The sequence below is a fragment of the Penicillium robsamsonii genome, assembly GCF_028829455.1.
Source record: "Penicillium robsamsonii strain IBT 29466 chromosome Unknown utg000007l_segment0_segment0, whole genome shotgun sequence".
Classification (NCBI taxonomy): domain Eukaryota; kingdom Fungi; phylum Ascomycota; class Eurotiomycetes; order Eurotiales; family Aspergillaceae; genus Penicillium; species Penicillium robsamsonii.
In genome coordinates this window covers 567,482-586,057 of record NW_026643225.1, presented here as the reverse complement: position 1 = coordinate 586,057, position 18,576 = coordinate 567,482, and the positions used below count along the sequence as shown (strand labels likewise).

Here is an 18,576-nt window from a genome sequence, read left to right as displayed (position 1 = left end):
GTTTACGCGTTTACGATTACCACCAAAAATCGCACCTCCATGATATTTCTCATGTGTCGTTGCCTCGTTTTGTCAGCGCTCTGGTATACATGCTTGGGCTAAATATGTGATAAACGCCAATGAGAGTCAAATGAACGCTTCGCTAGACACCTAGCCCCTGGGTTTTGAAAGTTGGGCATAGGCAGATGGTTCCAATATTATCCGTGAATCCAGCGCCGTCCTTTACCCGTGCACTTTGCGATGTTGCTCGGCGGGTTGTCTGTTTCGGGCGATCGCGACAAAGGTGGAGGGAGGTGAGAGTGACTGACGGGTTGGATCGAAGGATGAGGTATTTTATTTTTTGCCTCCTCCTGCAGCCTCGGCGGCTCTCTTTTCATCCGCTGTAGAAGAGAAGCGATCAGTAAACTAGTCTCTCAATGTGGATTAGACATCTAGTGCCATAATACATACCCTTCCGCTGCTTCTCGCGCATGATGGCAGCAGCATCATCCTTGGCCTTGGCGAATTCGCTGCCGGTCAGGGTGTTCTTGTTCTTCTGTAGAGGTGGTCAGTATGAACAAAGACGAGACGGGGATAGGACGAACCGAGTTGCCGGCCTTCTTCAGAGCCTTGGCCCGATCATTGTCACGTTGGTTACCCCGAGTCATCTTGATATTATATTATTCACGAGAGTAAAGTAGTTGGGAGGGGTGGCGCGAAGGGAGAGAGTGAGAGAAAAGTTTGGAGGGGTCGGCTTTATTTCAGCGAATCACAGGGTTTCCACTGTATACCTCCTGTATACACACTTGTCAATATTTTTGATTGGATTATAGGACTATTTTCTGTGTTATTTTATTTTGGGTCATTTCAATCAGCGACTATATGCTGGCTGTGATTGGGCTGTATTCTTACCTTGTTTCAACTCTTTCTACTCCGTGTACCCCTGGCGCTTCGCCTCAAAGCCCACGGCCTGCAAAATTATTTTGCCCTTGAAATATCTTGCCAGTTCCACATTGATAGCCTTGTGATCCAGAATCATTTGAGCTATACTTACCAGGGAATAAACCATGTTTGAGGCAGGTAAAACCAAAACACGAGGAAAGAAAACCTGTAGCCGCCAACTAGTTTCAGCATGGTCGAGTATCGTCTATCAATGACCAGTCATTTAGCTGCATCGGGCCCTAATGAGAGACCAATCATGGAGGCGTAGGTAATTAGGCTTGTTCCGGCTACAAACCCCGATCTCTGCGCTTAAAGGTCCCTGTTTATTGCCTGAATCGCAACAATGAAACACCTCCTGCAGTATCTCTCTCCCACTGCAGAGCTGGGGGAAGAACTGCTCTCTTTCACTAGGGCTCTAATTAGATACATTCCATTTGTGTGGTTTATTCAGATGTTTCAAGTCTATTCATAGAAAAAAATATCGCCTTTGTCGGGACCATACCTCTAGGCTGCTGCACCTCAATAGCCATTCTTCCATAGATACCTTCCTTCATTGTCGCCCCCATTCACCCATTTCTTTTGTCTCTATCTTTCTTTATTCTTTTCTTGTCCTCGAGTTGATCTCGCTCTATAGCATTGTTCCATTCTTTCTTAGAATACCAAGCTTTCTGCTGGACAGTCGCTTTTTCCCCTCTTTTAATCCCAACCTTCCCCCCAAGTCTGCTAACAGACAATCTTCTATACATCCTCGAAAGCGAGTACCTACCATCTTTCACAATTGCAGAAACAGGCTTGTGCCACAATCATGATGACTCGCTTGCGTGAATCCCTGGCAGGTCCAGGGTACGTGATTCTTAACGTCATTCGCGTTCTCAACATTATCACTTTTATGGACATTATAGCTGCTTGTGCAGTTTTATTGGCCAAAATCGACATGCTGAACAGTTTCTTTTTCTTCGAGGCTGTGACCCATGCTGTGGTGGCTCTGGTCAGCCGTAAGTATAATCTTCCATGTGTGTCAAATAAATGCTAATTTTCGCAGTCTTCATGATCATCTCAGAGCTCCCGATCCTTCAAGGTTATTTTGACAACCATTGGCCCATGTTTGGACAAGAATCTAGCTTCTACTCTCTCGGCGGGATCATGATGATCCTGGGTGTAGCGACACTGGGCAACTTGAACACCAAAGCTATGACCCAAGAAACCATTGGAATGACTTTCTGGCGAATCATCATCTCCGCCGGCGTCCTGGCCATGATAGTTAGCGTGGTGAACGTTCTGGCCGTAAGTTAAGAGATCAAAACTTCCGGTCCTCCGACATATATCTATGACCCCATGCTGACCGATTTCCCCCCAACAGAGCTATATCTTCAGCGACCCCGAGACCGGCGTCAGTGCCCGCCAGGTGCGGGTTGACGGCGCCGTTGCACCACAAAAGGCAATGAGCCGGACCAGTAGCCATCGCACCCTCCATTTGAGCGTGAAGCGCGAGGAAACGTTGCCCGTCTACACACGCCAGAACCCCGTCAAGCGTGCCACCAACCGTCTCACTGGGCGGTTCCCACTCAAGATCTCCAAGCCCATGAATCCGACTCTGGTTGAGGAGAACGATGCCGCTTCCTCCAAGTACTCTCGTGATTCTGCGGAGATCCGTCCTCCCGATCTCGCACACCACCCTGCTTTGTCGGGCCACATGGTTTGAGCTGGCTGACTGGTAAACTGGGTCGAAAATGGGGGTTGTTTTGAAGGAAAGGAAAGACTGGCGTTGATCAAATCAGAAATCTTGCGTTATTGCGACGGCGCACTCGGCGCTGTTTTATTCCCCTCTTTTGTTTTTGCTTTTAACTGATCTAATTGAGATATATCGTACCAGTGTGCGTAGCTCTTAATTTTTGAGACAAATTAAATTATTTGTAGAATAGAGTAGAACAGTATAGAAGTGGGTTTGGAGGGCAATTGCCAAAAATGGACAGGACCCCGACTTCAATGAAGCTACATATGTACCTATACGTACCGGATATACCCTGGCGGGTGGGGCTTTCCTATTTGAGCTGCCGCCGCTTTTATGAGGGTGCTCAGGCTCAGGCTCACTGAGTAGATGTCAGCACGGGCTCAGATCAGTGATCATGCTCAGATCAGTCACGCGTAGGATGACTGATGTTCAGTGAGTGCTTAGTGAGTGCTCATTAGATGCTCTCTGATTACTTAGTGATGCTTAGTGTGAAGGGCTACAGTTAAATTGATTCAATTGAACGGTGCCTGCATGCTGTTTAACTAAAGCTTAAGGAGTTGTACTGTGTGGGTGCTCGACGGTGATGGGCAGATACTCTCAGTTTTCTGACCGCGGTCAGAAACTCTGGCTGGGTCTAGTAGAGAGCGCGGGCAGAGTCCGAGTCTTGATACTGGCATTAGCCCGTTACAGTGTGGTTAGAACCCTCCCTAGTATAATGCCCCGAGAGCGAGAAAGAAGCACCACCCCCCTAAATCCTTAATAATAAAGGCCTATTCTACTTACTCCCCAGCAATGTGTAACCATCTTTTTCATTCTTACCCACCATCATATATACCGTTTATACTTGAGAACTACCTTAGAGCAGCTCTTTCTTCGCCCATATACTTAGAGAAGCTCGCGCGTCCATTAAAGAAGCCCCCACTCCGTATCAGCAGAGGCACCCGAGATCAGTTCTCTTTTAATCGTGAGTTACCGTTACCCGAGCTCATATACTCCACCGCAATATCCTTCGGTGTATCCTATAGGGATGGGCGACAGATCTTTCAAGACTGGCTCTCAAAACTACGGCTTCGTCTACGAACCTCCGTAAGCACCCTTTTTAGCAGCACCACTCGCGCTGTCTCCATCTCCCATAACCACGCCCTCCAAGTATCGCGTGATCTAACCTCGACCCAGTGAATGCGGCCCCGACGCCGAAAAGCTCGATGACAAGCTGAAAGTTAAGCCTCGGAGATGTCGGAGTAAAACGCGCTGGACTCGCCCACGGCGGCCACAAGAGAGAATTGGCGAGTCAAAGGCAGTCTAACAAGCGGATGTCAACAAGGTCTCTTTGTCTAGGCCCAGGAGCGAGAGGTTTGAATTGCCGAATTGTTTGATACTTCCACGAATCCCAAGGCTGACTTAAGGGCCATAAATATTCAGATCACCATTCAGCCAATATACGGATTCTGACCTGTCCTCGAGTGGTCAAGAACCCTCCTTCGTACCTTGTCCATTTTCACCTTCAACCGACCTTGCAAGTCCGGCGGGGAATCAATCGCCACCTTTGCCCAGTGATGCTTCCGAATCGCTTGTCACTGACTGGCCAACCTATCACGATGTGCACTGCTCCCTTTTTTCGCCAGCTATCCTGCTTCTGCCAACATGCCTTCTACTTGATTTGTCTCCTCGGCTACAATATTCCCGTCGATATCTTCACTTTCCTCAACCTCTTCATCATCGCTGATCGGCGCAACGTCTTCTTTATTTGCTTTAAGCGCCTCATCTTCTTCAAGTGCCTCTTGGCTCTTGCTCTCCATCGGCTTCTCCATGAGACTCGATTGCTGGCCCTCTAGAGTGAATTTCTCTCTGCACATATACATCATCAGGTCTTAGATAGTTGCTTCGTGGAGAGATCCTCGGCGATAATGGTAGATATCTCGCGCACTATTGAAAAGTCTTTCAACTCCTGCACCGGTGGCGGGGACTGAGAGCAAATCGCGTGCAAGTCGTGAGAGCACTGGAAATTCACGCTCGTGCTCTTTCCAGTAAATTCGTAGCGAAATGGGAACATTCGCTTGGAGAAGTCAGTCGGTCATTCAGATGTAGCATGTCAGGTGTCCTTACCTTCTCTGAGATATCGGTCTACCTCATCATGCTCAGCCCCTTCATTGACCATTATGCCATTGGTAGATTCAAGGGGTCGATCCAGTTCCGAATTGTGCAGCGAAGGGACGTTGCACAGTGCGGAATAACATTTCCGGGGTTTGTTGTTGGTACTGTATGAAACATGTTCTCAAGTATTCACAGTATCTTTTTGAAGTATCGTCGTGATAAGTCGAGTACTCCCTATCATCAAAGGCAGAGAGCTTATATTAGGGAGTAAGTAAAGTTCTGGTGTCGTAGAGAAAACCGTGGTCACGATAAGTCTTCTCATAGTATTCTCTCGGTTTTTGTTTCGCAACAAGCAGCGCACCATACACGTCCTTCTTCCAGGGAGTTGTCTTTTTCTTCAGTTTCCGATTCGACCGTTCAATATGTTCCAGTAGTTTTCTATACACAAGGAACACGTTATGAATAGTAACGTCTTTTGTCTTCATGAGAGCCATGGTGAACTGAAAAAATGGTTTGGTCAAGTGGACTAGGTAGTTAATTTGCCGCTATTCTATGTCAGAGATGTTGAACTGTGAATAGTCATGATCTCGGCAGTAATTTGTCGATGATGTTTCTAAGGCGACGCGCACGACGAAGCATCAAAAAAGTGGAATTCCAGCGTGTTTGAACATCATGCAATGGGAAAAGGCGTGTACCACCTGATTGAAGGCATAAAAATGCATCTCGCCGTTATTACGAACACCGCAAATCATCGAATCTATTTTGATGAGTATTAGGCTGTACTAATAGGCGTTTGCAGAAACGTTAGGCTCACCTTTGTTAAGGCATAAGCCACCTCCCCATGATCTGCTGAGTTCCTTAAACCGCTGGCTTGTGTGTCAGACCAAAAAGTCCTCACTTCTTTATTCTTAGGAGCTGCTCTGATATGCCCTAAAAGCTGTTTCAGGCAAAGTTGAATCACATGCACCATATAAGGAACCTAAACAATAGATTCTCTGGAGCCAATGGCACCAGCCGAGATTAGCTTTTCTTATAATGCTCGAATTAGGGTCTCGTTATTGGCTACATTATATGTGGTCACGCTGAAGATGCGGTCTAAGAGTCGTCGTTCCTTCAGTAATTAATGAAGGAACTCATTGAGGTTGACCCCTATGTGAGGACCGTGTAAGGGTTTAAATCTAAGGAGCATTTCCCGGTAATTCCAATCTTTATCAATGAAATAGACTGTGATTACCATGAATGCTTGCTGAAATGGACTAGTCTAATAATCTAAGGTAAGTGATACCTTAGCGTCTTCGGGCAGATCTTATAATTATAATTCTTATTATTCCGTGACCGCATCCCGCAGTCGCCTTTGCAAGGTTTTCGCTGATGGAAGTTCCAGTACCCTAGATCCATAGTATATAAGATTGAGCAGACCTTAAAACGTAGGGTTCTCCACGGTTCGAAGCGGTAATCGCAACCAAGTGATATTCTTCAACAGTTACTCCTCAAGTTGCAGTGTAATTAACCTGTTCACACTGGGCGACTCCCTCATGGAAGTATTCTGAATCGAATCCGAGATCAGAGATTAGTGAGATCTTCTCTTCTTGCCCTTTCGATAAGTATTAGACCTTTGATGTCTGCTCATCGCGCGTTTCCCATTCTTTTTGTGTTATGGGTGATTAAGTAGAGTAAGACAGGCTTGGCAGAAGACTCTTAGGCGCCTAGAATCAATATCCGCCACTTAATCAAAGTGTTTCTAAACTTCGGCGTGACGCGAGTCTATGGCCATTTGATTTAGGACTGACCGTCACTATTCAGTTTCCGACCATACTCGTTTTTCTCCCACCATCCCAGAAACTCCCTGTCCTGTTCTGGCTCGTATAAAATCTAGTTCTTTCTGCGTTAAGGTTCTAACACGTCTCAGTATTACTGGCGGTCTTCGGGTAATGGCATCTGAAGATTAAAAGTCCGAGTCTAGGAACGCGTCTGACGATGGCTTAATGGATAGTAAAGGGTTAAAAGATTGACATATGGATCGCGATGAAGAGGACGAAGAAGACGCCATATTAATGAGTCGTATCATTAGGGTTAAAGAATCTCATCTTACGTAGTTTTTTGGGTTCCGTTTCAAGTCGTCTTGTGCGTTTGGATCTATCTATTTATGAGTCGCGTTAACCCGCGGGTACCCAAAACCCGACCTAACCCAAAAACCCGCGTCACTGTGCAATGGCGGGAGCACTCTAAATCGCGGATTTGTTCCATTTATTTTAGATTAAGTGCTCAAATATAGTGTATGACGTTCGAAGTTAAAAAAAATCTTATGAACGTATCGATTTAGCTGTCGGCACCATGCAGCGCAGAAGGAACGTAGTGAAGATGGCTCTTTAAACGAATATATATATCTTTAGATAACGATCAGACAAAACCCGCGTTTGGCGAGGTCTATATAGGAGTGGCTGCCCGGCAGACACTCCGCTAGGCAGCAGGGAGATGAGCTGCTGCAACTACAAATAGCTGGATCTCTTCATATAAATTAATTATCACACTTGTACCTCAATCCTGGGTTCAATTTCCATTTTGCGAGGGGTCAGGGTAAATGAAATCCATCCACCCTGTATGCTTCGAGGACATTAATTTAAGTAATAAGTCTTATTATCCATCCCAAAGCAGCTGTGTATAATAATAATGCAAACATAACACTGTAATGGCTTGTTATTAATTCCAGTCGGCGATCAATTCGTCACGGGAATAAACAGAATATAAATAGTATTCCCTGTCTAATTCCTACACTTGGATTGGAGTCACTTGACAAATTCCTCTACTCTTTCATTCAATCATGTTATTCTCTGATTAATTCGCCCATTTTTTATCCAAGCTGTATCAAGATATATCCTTACCCCAAGACAAATCAACAGTAATCCATCAACCAGGCCTTGAAATCACCAATTGTAGGACAGTCTAAAAACAACGAGCTACGCACTTCCAACTTGAATTCTGATCCAAACTTCTGTGCCAAGACGAGTGACATCAGTGAGTCAACACCGATTGAGGCGAATTCCGTTTCGTTTGTCAGCTCATGGAGGTCAATCTCCGTTTCTGTAGAGATCAAGACCATAGCCTGCTGGACGATCGGGTTCACTGTAGAGGAATCCTGGGGAGAGACTTGCGTAGGAGGAGTTGAGCTGACGCCGTTTTCACTCTCATCTTCAGCCAACTCAGTTCTAGGAGGGACTTCTGGATGAAGCAAAGCGGCTGACGCCTGAGGACCGGGTAAGTTGCTTTCACAGACGGCTTCTTGACAAACTGAGACCCCCTTCAGATCAGGCGGACTGAAAAACTCATCCAAAAGCAATCGTGGGAAAGAGCGGAACGTGATACCCTCAACCAAACCAATAACCGTGTCCCCTTGGATGATAAAGACATTGCCCTCGAAAAATCCGGGCTGTTTGTGAATGGGCATCATCTTTACATAGCTCACGTAACGATCGCCAGCCACCAATGGCCGGGCAAAGCGCATGGACTTCCAGCCCGGCGTGACATAAAAGTTCTTTCGGGAATCAAGGGCGTTTCCGCCGTTCAGGATGAATCCTGCCAAATGCGCGACACTGTCAATGTGGAATGGTGGTACTGTCCACTGGTCTGGTCGCTCGTTGGCAGTAAGAGTGATCTCGGCTGTAGCTTCCATGCCGTGTAGAACTACACTTTGCATCCCGCGATACTTTTCTGCGTAGTCGACCAAATTCCCAAAGAGACTATATGTCAAGTCTTGCGATAGTCGATTTGCCTTGCCCACGGAAGCCTCCTGCCGCAAGGTCTCAATCCGACCAAGTACCAAGTGGGCTGTAGGGGCCCATTCGTTATGCCAGGATACAGGGTCGCCCCATTCTGCAATCGCAGTAGCAAAGCAATCTGGGGCCCGCTGTCCTTGGTTATTTAGAGCATACCAGAAGAGTTGCACAGAGCCAGTCGACCCGTCAGCCACAGCATGCACCTGAATCCACTGGGGCCGGGATCGATCTTTTCTTGCGATGAGTCCTTGCTTGACTTGCATGTTTTTGATATTGGTGACTGGGACGGTTAGGTTTGGTCTCATACGAGAGTGAAGGTAGTTGGACAGGGTGAAGGCAACGTCTGCATGGATTGACTGCATGAGGCATAATGTCAGTGTTGTGAAAAAGAAAAAATGGGCATGATGGCAGAGATTAACATACCGATGTGGCTACTGCACATTGGTTCATTCTATGGCCGTTCATGGCCTCCCAAAAACCGGGCTGTAGGATGTCGGACTGAACAGTTACTTCGGCACGATCCTTTGCAATGGATTCCTGGACAAGATCCTGGACGAGTGCGGTTTGTGAGGGAAAGGGAGTCAGGCGGTTGTAGCTATGTGATGAATTGTCATCTTTCGCTAACATCCAGGTCCCGTTGTATGGAAGCCAGTAATTCTTTAAATTCCACTGGTAGGCCGGGAGATCTAAGAGTCTCAGTTGGGACTCGAAAGGTGCATGCCAACTCTGCCAATCGAGCTTCAACCCCAAACTGTGTAGCTCTGCCATGCCACGAGCAAAGGTGTGGAAATTGTCTTCATCCCTTTTGAGGCTGGCCACCGTGATTGTTCCCTCGGGCATCACCTTACGAACAAAATGGCTGTATGCAGCATGAGGTCCCACTTCTACCCAGACTGTCTTGGCATCAACCAATCCCAGGTCCAGAGCGCTGCTAAGAGAGTCCACGAAGTGAACGGGGTTTCGCGTTGCGTTGCGCATGTATAATGGGTTGAAGGTGCTGCCATCGAACACACACCCACCCATAAGAGGGGATATCACAGGGAGTTTAGGTTCTTTGAAGGTGACGCCACCGCAGATCTTCTCATATTGATCGAGAATGGGGTCCATTTGAGCAGAATGGAACGCGTAGGGAACATTGAGCTCAGTACATATGTACCCAGAGTCTTCAATGCTGAGCCGTATTCTGGCAATATCCTCGACAGATCCACTCAGAGTGATGTCACGGATTCCATTGAAGCATGCTACCTCGTACGGAGTGCCAGCCAGGGCCTCGTCGATTTGGTCGATGGTTGCTCGAACCGCCAGCATGGCATGTGTGTTGGGGGTGCACAGCTCTTCTATAAGCCGAGCTCTTTCTCCCACGAGATAGATGGCGTCGCTTGCAGACAGTACTCCGGCAGCATAAAGCGCGGCAAATTCACCAAGGCTTGCTCCGACAACGGCACAAGGCTCAACCCCAAGATTCTCCCATTCCCAGCACAGAGCGATGCTTATGCAAACTATTGCTAGATGGGTGACGATAGGACTCAGGTCGGATTCTTGCTGTGAATCACCCCCAGTGATGAGCCCAAGGAAAGAGGGGAACCCATGACCAAGGCAAATGTCGTTGAGCTGAAGCACTCGCTTTCGGAAATCTGAACGGTGCTCATACAGCTGACATCCGATGCCCACGTAAAAGGTGCCTTGGCCCGAAAAGACAAAAGCCAGGGAGACGGGCGTGCTTTCGATCGGGCGATGGGTTTCCACCGTAGGAAGGTATTTCTCGAGCTCTTGAATGATTGTTTCAGGGCTCCCACCACTTACGGCTATGCGGTGGTTGTGATGCATGCGACGAGCTGTAGTGGTGTATGATAGGCTTGCAAGGTTTTCTGATGGCATTGACTTGATGTAGGCCAGAAGCGAGTGCAGATTTTTCTTCAGAGAAATCTTACTCTTTGCTGAGATTGCAATGGTAAATGCGGTTCGAGGATCCCGCTCACATTGTGATCGCAACGGGGGCTCTTCAAGCAGGAGTGTTGTATTCCCCCCTGCAGCGCTGAAGTTATTGACAACTGCATAGCGCTTCCGTGTCGGATTGCGAGGCCAGGGCACTTGTTCGAAGGGGATTCGAACGTTTAGGGGATCGAGATCTGGTAATTTCGGGTTGTATCCGGTCTTGATACCCACATGTTTTGGAATAATGTCTTTTTGCAAGGTCAATAGAACCTTGATTAAAGCCATGATACCGGCTGCAGCCTCTCCATGTCCAACATTGGCCTTGACAGATCCAATGTACAGCGGCTGCTTGCGTGTGCGCTTTGGGGCCCTCGGGCTGAATACCGTGGTGACTGATTCCATTTCCGCTGCATCGCCAGCCTGTGTGCCTGTACCGTGCATTTCCACAAAGTCTACGTCAATGGGGTTTACTCCTGCACTAGTCGTGACATGGCTATATAGACTAGCCTGCGTCGGGGCATGTGGATGTGTGATAGAGATAGCATCCGCGGAGTGGTTGGTGGCAGATCCCAATATGATGCCCAAGATGTTGTCGTTGTCTCTCTCTGCATCGTCTAAGCGTTTCATGACAATGGAGCCAATCCCATCGGCCCGGCAATAGCCATCTGCGTCGCAGTCAAAGGTCTTGCAGCCCCCTGTTTTGGATAGGAAATGTCCTCGACTCAGCCCCGCGAAGCCATCGCTATTTGTGAGGATATTCAGGCCTCCTGCCACCACCATGTTGCTCTCACCATGAAGTAACGACGTGCAGGCGATCTGGATGGTTGCCAAGCTGGAGGAGCAAGCAGTATCACAGTCGAAACTTGGCCCGCTGAATTTGAAGAAGTAGTTGATACGCCCTGGCGCGAACGCCCGGCAGCCACCGGGAATGAAGTATGTATCGACTTTTTGGCCCGAATTTGCCTCCCGGTAATCATCACAGGACTGACCATAGAAAGTCGCGACCCCTCTTCGATCGGTGGATTCAGTTCGGTCTGCGACAAACCCGGATTGCTCCAGAGCCTCATATGCAGTCAACAGCGCGAGACGATGCATGGGGTCGGTTTGAGATGCTTCTCTGGGTGACATGTCAAAAAAACCCGCATCAAATAGCCCTGGCTGGTTAATAAAGCATCCAAATGGGGTGAGACTGGTGTTCCGAGTCGCTCCAGATGGGTCCGTATGACTGTCGACGTTATACCTGTCAGTCGGGACACGCTGATGTACATCACGGCCCTCCTGCAGTATGTCCCAAAACGATTGCAGGTCGTTAGCCCCGCCGGGCATACGGCAGGACATTCCGACAATGGCGATTTTTGAGTCCCGTTGTCTGAGTGGGGAGGTATCACTTTGGGGGTCGAAGATCCACTCCATTAAATCGCGAGTTTCGAATGTACACTGGGGGGCTTTGGTTACACCCGAAGCAACCAGATCGGCCACCACGGCGCAAGGCCGAAATGCATACACATGACATTTCACTCCGGCACTTTTGACGGATCGTAGAGCACCATCCCTCGCCATATTCCATCTGATTGAGTCTGTGAGAAGCCCATGAACGACTGATTCAAAAATATTGCGCGGAGTTGTTCCCTGAAGGGGTTCACCATTCCCCGTGGAAAGAAGCGGAGCAGAGTTTATCATTTTTCGGTCCACTACCACTGAATTTGTTGTCTCAAGAATTAAAGCGACGTGGCCAGCGTTGTAAATATGGGGCGCGTGGCAAAGGCCGCCATAAACAGGCAAATGTGCGTATCGCGCAGAACGGAGAAGTTTTGAGGTTTGAAAGACTTTCCGAAGCTTGGAGGGTGGCCCACTGATTGTAATGTTGTCGTCGCCACCGGCACTGATAAACAGTTGACTGGGGACTGAACTGCACTAAGATCTTAGTGAGTGAGTGGATCGGACGACGCCTTCACTATGAATGCTTACAGTGGATATGTTGAAGGTTTCGAGTTCCTTTCGCACAGTCTCTTCGTCCAAATCCATCACTGCAGCCGCCCAGCGAAGAGGCTCGCTTCCCGGCTCCTGGGATTCTATGCATTGGGATTTTTCATGTACCAATACCCCCATGCGGAAGGCTATCCGGATGGCCTCAGCACCAAGTTTGGGAAGCTCAGACAACGCAGGAGAAGCCGCGACAGCTGCAGCGGCCAGGAGACTTACCCCAATCCCAGTGAAGCAAGTCGTTGAATGGGAAAATGCATATTGCTCCGGGTGGCTCTCGTAGTACCTGCCTCTGGTCAATAAATAGCAATTATAACAAAACATACACGCTCCGAGACTCCTTTATATAAGACAAACGCACTTACCCGATCAAAGACGCTATATGGAGCAAGCAGCTAAGAACGCCTTCCACAGCCCCCGCCAGCGGTCCTCGTTGCGGAATACTCAATTCCGCTAGGTCTAGGGCATTACTCAATGGAGGCAACACAGTTCGTAAACTCCTCGGTAGCCGACGAAACTCTTCGTGCAATATGCAAGTTGCGTGCTCCAGAAAATCCCGCAGAATTGCATGTGGTTTGGTCTTACTTTGGCACCGAATCCGCCTGAATAGCTCTTGGAGATCATCATGTGGAATTCCACTGGGGAAGTATAAAAGGTCGAAATGGCATTCGTTCAGCATCTCGACTGGAATACGTGTCAATCTGCCCCAAATGTTCAATACACAACAGGGATAATGCTCGATGTTTGTGCTTGTCGATCTCTACATCGGGGACTATGTACATTTAAAGGTGAAGCTGAAAATAAGAAAGATGGAAGCATATTCACGCGTCCATACAAACAAATCACATTCCTCGAAGATCACATTCCTCGAACGCAACGTCGATCCAAAACTACGTGACGCTAATGCACATTTAGTAAAGGTTAATCTATGCGCCATTCATGAAGTTACAGAGGAAGAAAGACAAGATCGAAATATATAGAAATGATTCCTCCGCATATCCGTATACCATCGCTGTAACATAGACCATGCAGCTTAGTGGGTCTTATTGATGAACCAGTGCTTCTGTCCCCCTTTGGATCGAAATCCAACTCGTTTCTCGCGTGCCATCTTCATGAGAATCTCCTTTACGTGTGGTGCAAGGATATTTTCCCGGACGATCTCGGGAACTTTCTTCCCAAACGCCGCCTCGATCAACTCTGCCTCAGTTGCAGAACCACCCTCGTGAGATTCCAAATCAAGCAGCATTTTCCGTTCGCGACGTTGTCTCTGGTCAATCTCCCCTAGCAGCCGGCTTTGCAGGCTGACAATCGGCGCTCCATGGCCCGGGTACCCAATCCGACAATTTAGCCCCCGTATCTTGAGCAAGCTTTGCATATACTGCTCTAGGTTCTCCACTGCCGTTGTGCCGTGACCTAATAAGCAGTCTCCCGTGAAGATGGCAGTCTCTTCTTCCAGGAGAAATGAGACATGATCGGCGGAATGCCCCGGTGTAAACACTGCTCGGACCGTCGCTCCCTCCACGGCAAAGATATCCCCATCGGTGATAGGTTGCTGGCAAGGGTCAGGGTCGTATTTGTAAATCGCATCTTTCAGTTCCGGATTCATTCGTAGCAGATCCCGCACTCCTTCGGTGTGATCGAGATGCCAGTGCGTCAGCAGCACCTTGCAGATCTTGAAACTCTGTTTTTTCGCCAAGGACGACAGCAGCAGCACCCAACCTGGACGACCTTGTCCACTGTCGATCAAAAGGCGATCTAGTCCGGTGCCGATGACATACGTATTGGTGCCTTGCAGTTGCATCTGGAATCATTTGTCAGCTCTCCCAGACAATTATGCAAGGAGCACATCAAGTATCGATGTGCATTCCAAAAGGACTAGACTATGCAGTGAGACTCACTACCCCAGGATTGTCCCCCAGCACTCGCAAAACCCGTGGACTCAACGATTCAACTTCGGGTAGCTTCGGCAATGATCGTGTCTCACCCCCCATATACTTCGCAAAAGCGACAGCGTGGGAGTATTGATCCATGTCCGGGGTATACCGATGGCGGGATATGCGTTATCAAGCACTTTTACACGCCAGGATGGGCAGATACTGTAACGTGATTCTTCCAAATGGGCTAAGAGAGTATACCGACGTGGCGATATCCGCGGTGGAATACTCGAAAGCATTCGTATCCATTGAAAAGAAAGTTCCTTACATATATGCCTCTGATCTGAGCTAAGACCATGCGACGTTTCAATTAACACGAACCGGTATCCCAACTTTGAGGTAACCGAGCTCCTTACTTGATGCATCACACCCTGCAAATACCGAGACATCAAGCGGTGGAGCTTGGTCGTCAAATATGATGGGACCTATTCTCTCCCATCGATTAGCCCTCATTTTGAATCTGGTTGAATTATCTTCGGGTGCCAACAGGTCTCAGAGACCCAAGGACGTGATTTCTGTCATCCTCGTCATCTTACAAACCTAACACGGTAGAGAAAATGATACAACATCAACGTACAGTCGAGATCGTGGCGATCACCGGAGCAATCTGGCTTTCGGGCAAGTAGCCCTGACTTAATTGGCAATAATGTGCTAACTCATCTCACAGGAAAAATCATAGCCCATGGATTGGTCACTGTTCCCGCCCTCCTCCTGGCTCAAGCTCAAGATGGCTTGTCTCATGGCGCGATACTTAAAGTATGGTGCCGCATGTACCAGCGCGGTCATGCCCATAGTCCGAAGATAGCCGTTGTTACTTCGGGTGCCTTTGCATACCTCGCTTGGTGTACCAACAGAACCAACGTCACTCGAGCTCCGATGTTACTCTTTGGCACAGCAGCGTCGTTGGTCACCGGTGTCGTTCCTTTTACACTTCTATTCATGCGCCAAACCAACAATGCTCTTATGGAAAGGGCCGCCGACGAGGAAATTTCACCTGATGCCCCCGTGCCGAGGCCGGACCAGAAGACCTCCGAGCAACTTTTGGCTCAATGGGCGACTTTGACTGGTATAAGAGGCTTACTGCCTCTTGCTGGTGGTATTTTGGGTCTAGTCGCTGTTATAAACCATTAGGATACTAGTATCATACTACGATTATATATACGAAATAGAGCTGCAACAGAGTTGTTATTAGCACAAAGTGATGTAAGACGAGATAGTGAAGAAACTAGATAGCCAAGTCAGTTACTACTCCTTGGTAAGGTGCGTGAAATGGATGCCCATGATAAAGAGAAGAATATAATACTGTATTATGAGAGAGGATAGAGGTAAATACATATTAAAGGTGTATAAGAAAGACAGAAAGAAAAGCAATACGCATTATAGCCAACTTGACGTTTGTTTGGATTATTCACTGGAAGGAGATATACTATGTTGCTCGCGGTTATGTCATAATACACCCGAAATTGTCTTATTTCCATTCACATTCTCCACTCGTGCAGAGAAATCCAATATGTTTTTTATGGGAGAGGGCTCAGTAAGCTTATTCAAGTCTTCGCCACTGCTTATCATCAAGACATGGCTTTGGATTTCATTGGGCATCAGAGGTTACTGGCGAACCTCCTTCAGTTCTATTTGCTTAGGTACCCCCCCCCCCCCCCCCCCCCCACTTCAAACTTGAAGATCTTCACGACAATAGCCTTTGTAGTGACGATGCCTATCAAACCCGGACAGGCGATCCATGCGACGAAAATTCACAATATGCCCAGGTTACGTTGGTCGTACGCCTACCGTATTCTCTCCTAGTCCTGCCCCGGGTTATCCCACAGACCAGGTGCAGTCGGATCAGCTCGACTTTCTCTAATTAGTCGAATGGGATGGAGATGCCGAATATGAAAGATATATGTGCTACACGATTACATGGAAGCTTATGTTCAACCGTAAGAAGGTAGACAGTGTGACCGAAAAGGATTTGGTTATGGCTCCCTCAAATTACTAGGTGAATACTTTGAAATAAAGAAATGCTGCAGAAGGAAAGTGGCCAGCGAGTTCGCTCTGAAGGCACGGCTGTTACTGTTAAGGCGGACTCCCGGTGCTAGAAGAACCTCGACCGATTATTCCCTTTTACTATTGACTAGAAACTAGTGGAGAAGCACGTAGATGGAGTAATTTAGTCTGTATGAGTAACTAAAATGCTCATAATCGAGGTTATCTTTAATTATAGAGGCGATGACGATGGTAACTCCTTGCCTGTCTTAAGGACAGTTAAAAAGCGAGGCCGTGTGTGTAAGGGATAAAGATCTGTGGGAAAAAAATACAGCATATTTTACTACTAGACCACATAAAAACTAAGGTGATTATATGGGGCCTAGAGGCGCCATATCTGACAATTGACATGATCCTTTGCAACATGGAGACGGAGTTACTTGACCGCATCGGTCGAGTACCGGGAATGAACCGCCAAGGAATCGTCACATGGCTCCCACGTGAGCGTGGCGGCATAGGCAAGAATTAGTCTTGGCAAATAGACAATACATTCCCGTTCCTCTCCAAGTCATTGTATCTTACCCGGTTGACAGGCCTTACACCTGAAAATTGTATACTCTGACACTTGGGAGGTAGATATAAGATAATCTATAATGTAAAAAATATTTTCATAATATCTTTATTATCTCCTTATTAGAGTAGGAGGCAAGTTATACTGTAGTTTTACTATATAGTTTATATCTAAGGATTTGTAAGGTAGTACTAGTAAAGTAAATATAGCTGTTCGTCCCTCCATAGTATGCATTCCTAGTATATAATATATATACTATTATACCATCAAAGTTAATCATCGACCATCTTATCGTAGGCTAAAATCTGAGCGGGCTAGCACGCAGTTATGCAAGTAAGAACTTTATTTAGCCACTTGCTATATGAATGAGAATACAAGGAAAGAGGTATAAATGAATTCCATCATGCAGCTCCTACACGGGTAGCCAAATTGAGCTGGCGAATGGAAATCATCTCTTGCTCGCCCTCAGGTCGGACATGCGTGAGCGGGCGCGCAAAGGCGTCAAACTTCCGACAGTGGTAATCCTCATACGCCCAAACTGTCCCATCATCGCTGGTAATGATAGCCTTCTCATTTGGTCGCACAAAATAAGCTAGAGTGTATTTGGTGGCCTGCTCGGTGTGACAAGGAACGACGCGGTGGATAGAAGGGATGCAGCGTCCTTGGGAAAGGAATTTCAGACAGTCGCCGAACTGCACGAAGAGTTGCTGTGAATTTGGCTCCACGAAGACCCAGTCTTGCTTTTCAACATCCATGATCTGGAGTCCCCGAGCTGTGGCGGAGAGAATAGTCAGGGTGCCCACGTCGGTGTGCGCAATGTGTCCAAAGTTGCGGGATCCAGTGGGTTGTGGCGGATATTTGAGGAAGCCTAGGTTTGTGACCGAGGGCGCGTCCGGCTGGTGGGCAGCCAACAGCGCATTTCCCAGCCCCAAAACCTCGCCCACACGGCGGAGGATCAGCTGGGCGGCCTCCTCGTACCGCTTCATGCAGCGTGTGAGGGGTTCGCGGTTGGAGAAGACTAGGTCTGGGGACTGTAGTGCGGGCTGATAGCTAGGCAACAGGAGCTCATTTTGGGGCAACTGTAGGTGTTTACAGGTTAGTCGAACAGGGTGAGTGACAGCAGCTCCAAGACGTACGTACCATGAACATCTCAAATCCGTCGGGCTGGCCGGCATGCGCGCCCTCTTCGACGCCCAGGGACTTGAATCTAAACAGCCGCGGGGAACTTTGATTAGCCCCACGTTATAAAATTAGGGATTGCATTTTGATTTCGGTCGTCGCTTACCCCGTGGTCCGAAATCGCCCCAGCGTCTTGAAGTCATAGCGCTCCTTCAGCGGCGTGGGAACATCGAAAATCATTTCCGAGAAAGACTCGAGATAACGAACATCTTGTCGCAGGCTCACAGCCTCAGGACAGTCAAGATCCAGATCAAAGTACCCATCCACAAGGGCGGCTTTGGTCAATGACTGGAGGTCTTGCTCAGTAGCATTGAGAAGTCCTTTGTACGAGACTCGAGGCATGATGGTAAACAGTATATCGTATATTTGAAGACTGAAGGAGAGGATTGGGATTATTATTTCCAGGGGCAAGCCCTGGAGGAGGTGCGCAGCGCTTCTTTTATAGTATACCTGTTGCTAGGCCTTTAGTGG

At 47.9% G+C, this 18,576-nt stretch overlaps 8 protein-coding genes across 8 annotated transcripts; 2 read left to right on the top strand and 6 right to left on the bottom strand.

Moving 5' to 3' along the window:
- Nucleotides 1-333: 333 nt before the first annotated feature.
- N7447_010503 (4F5 domain protein) lies at nt 334-647 on the bottom strand (the record flags this gene model as incomplete). Its single annotated transcript, XM_057234765.1, has 3 exons — nt 334-380; nt 451-535; nt 585-647. The coding sequence occupies 3 exons, from the start codon at nt 645-647 to the stop codon at nt 334-336; spliced, it is 195 nt and encodes a 64-aa protein (XP_057080985.1).
- Nucleotides 648-1,726: 1,079 nt separating this feature from the next.
- On the top strand, nt 1,727-2,623 carry N7447_010502 (uncharacterized protein; the record flags this gene model as incomplete). Its single annotated transcript, XM_057234764.1, has 3 exons — nt 1,727-1,916; nt 1,964-2,205; nt 2,282-2,623. The coding sequence occupies 3 exons, from the start codon at nt 1,727-1,729 to the stop codon at nt 2,621-2,623; spliced, it is 774 nt and encodes a 257-aa protein (XP_057080984.1).
- Nucleotides 2,624-4,278: 1,655 nt separating this feature from the next.
- N7447_010501 (uncharacterized protein) lies at nt 4,279-4,811 on the bottom strand (the record flags this gene model as incomplete). The annotated part of the gene is made up of 3 exons (XM_057234763.1): nt 4,279-4,523; nt 4,581-4,709; nt 4,760-4,811. The coding sequence occupies 3 exons, from the start codon at nt 4,809-4,811 to the stop codon at nt 4,279-4,281; spliced, it is 426 nt and encodes a 141-aa protein (XP_057080983.1).
- A 16-nt stretch (nt 4,812-4,827) lies between these two features.
- On the bottom strand, nt 4,828-6,619 carry N7447_010500 (uncharacterized protein; the record flags this gene model as incomplete). Its single annotated transcript, XM_057234762.1, has 3 exons — nt 4,828-5,001; nt 6,259-6,341; nt 6,538-6,619. Coding segments are annotated over 3 exons (339 nt in total), but the record flags the coding sequence as incomplete, so codon positions are not given.
- A 1,021-nt stretch (nt 6,620-7,640) lies between these two features.
- Nucleotides 7,641-13,117, bottom strand: encA (non-reducing polyketide synthase encA; the record flags this gene model as incomplete). Its single annotated transcript, XM_057234761.1, has 4 exons — nt 7,641-8,876; nt 8,944-12,369; nt 12,424-12,724; nt 12,804-13,117. The coding sequence occupies 4 exons, from the start codon at nt 13,115-13,117 to the stop codon at nt 7,641-7,643; spliced, it is 5,277 nt and encodes a 1,758-aa protein (XP_057080981.1).
- Nucleotides 13,118-13,471: 354 nt separating this feature from the next.
- Nucleotides 13,472-14,239, bottom strand: encB (metallo-beta-lactamase type thioesterase encB; the record flags this gene model as incomplete). Its single annotated transcript, XM_057234760.1, has 1 exon — nt 13,472-14,239. One exon carries the CDS (start codon nt 14,237-14,239, stop codon nt 13,472-13,474), a length of 768 nt encoding a protein of 255 aa, XP_057080980.1.
- Nucleotides 14,240-15,140: 901 nt separating this feature from the next.
- encC (anthrone oxygenase encC) lies at nt 15,141-15,503 on the top strand (the record flags this gene model as incomplete). Its single annotated transcript, XM_057234759.1, has 1 exon — nt 15,141-15,503. The coding sequence occupies one exon, from the start codon at nt 15,141-15,143 to the stop codon at nt 15,501-15,503; it is 363 nt and encodes a 120-aa protein (XP_057080979.1).
- Nucleotides 15,504-17,327: 1,824 nt separating this feature from the next.
- Nucleotides 17,328-18,447, bottom strand: N7447_010496 (Clavaminate synthase-like protein; the record flags this gene model as incomplete). Its single annotated transcript, XM_057234758.1, has 3 exons — nt 17,328-18,005; nt 18,067-18,133; nt 18,212-18,447. 3 exons carry the CDS (start codon nt 18,445-18,447, stop codon nt 17,328-17,330), a joined length of 981 nt encoding a protein of 326 aa, XP_057080978.1.
- Between the last annotated feature and the right edge of the window lie 129 nt (nt 18,448-18,576).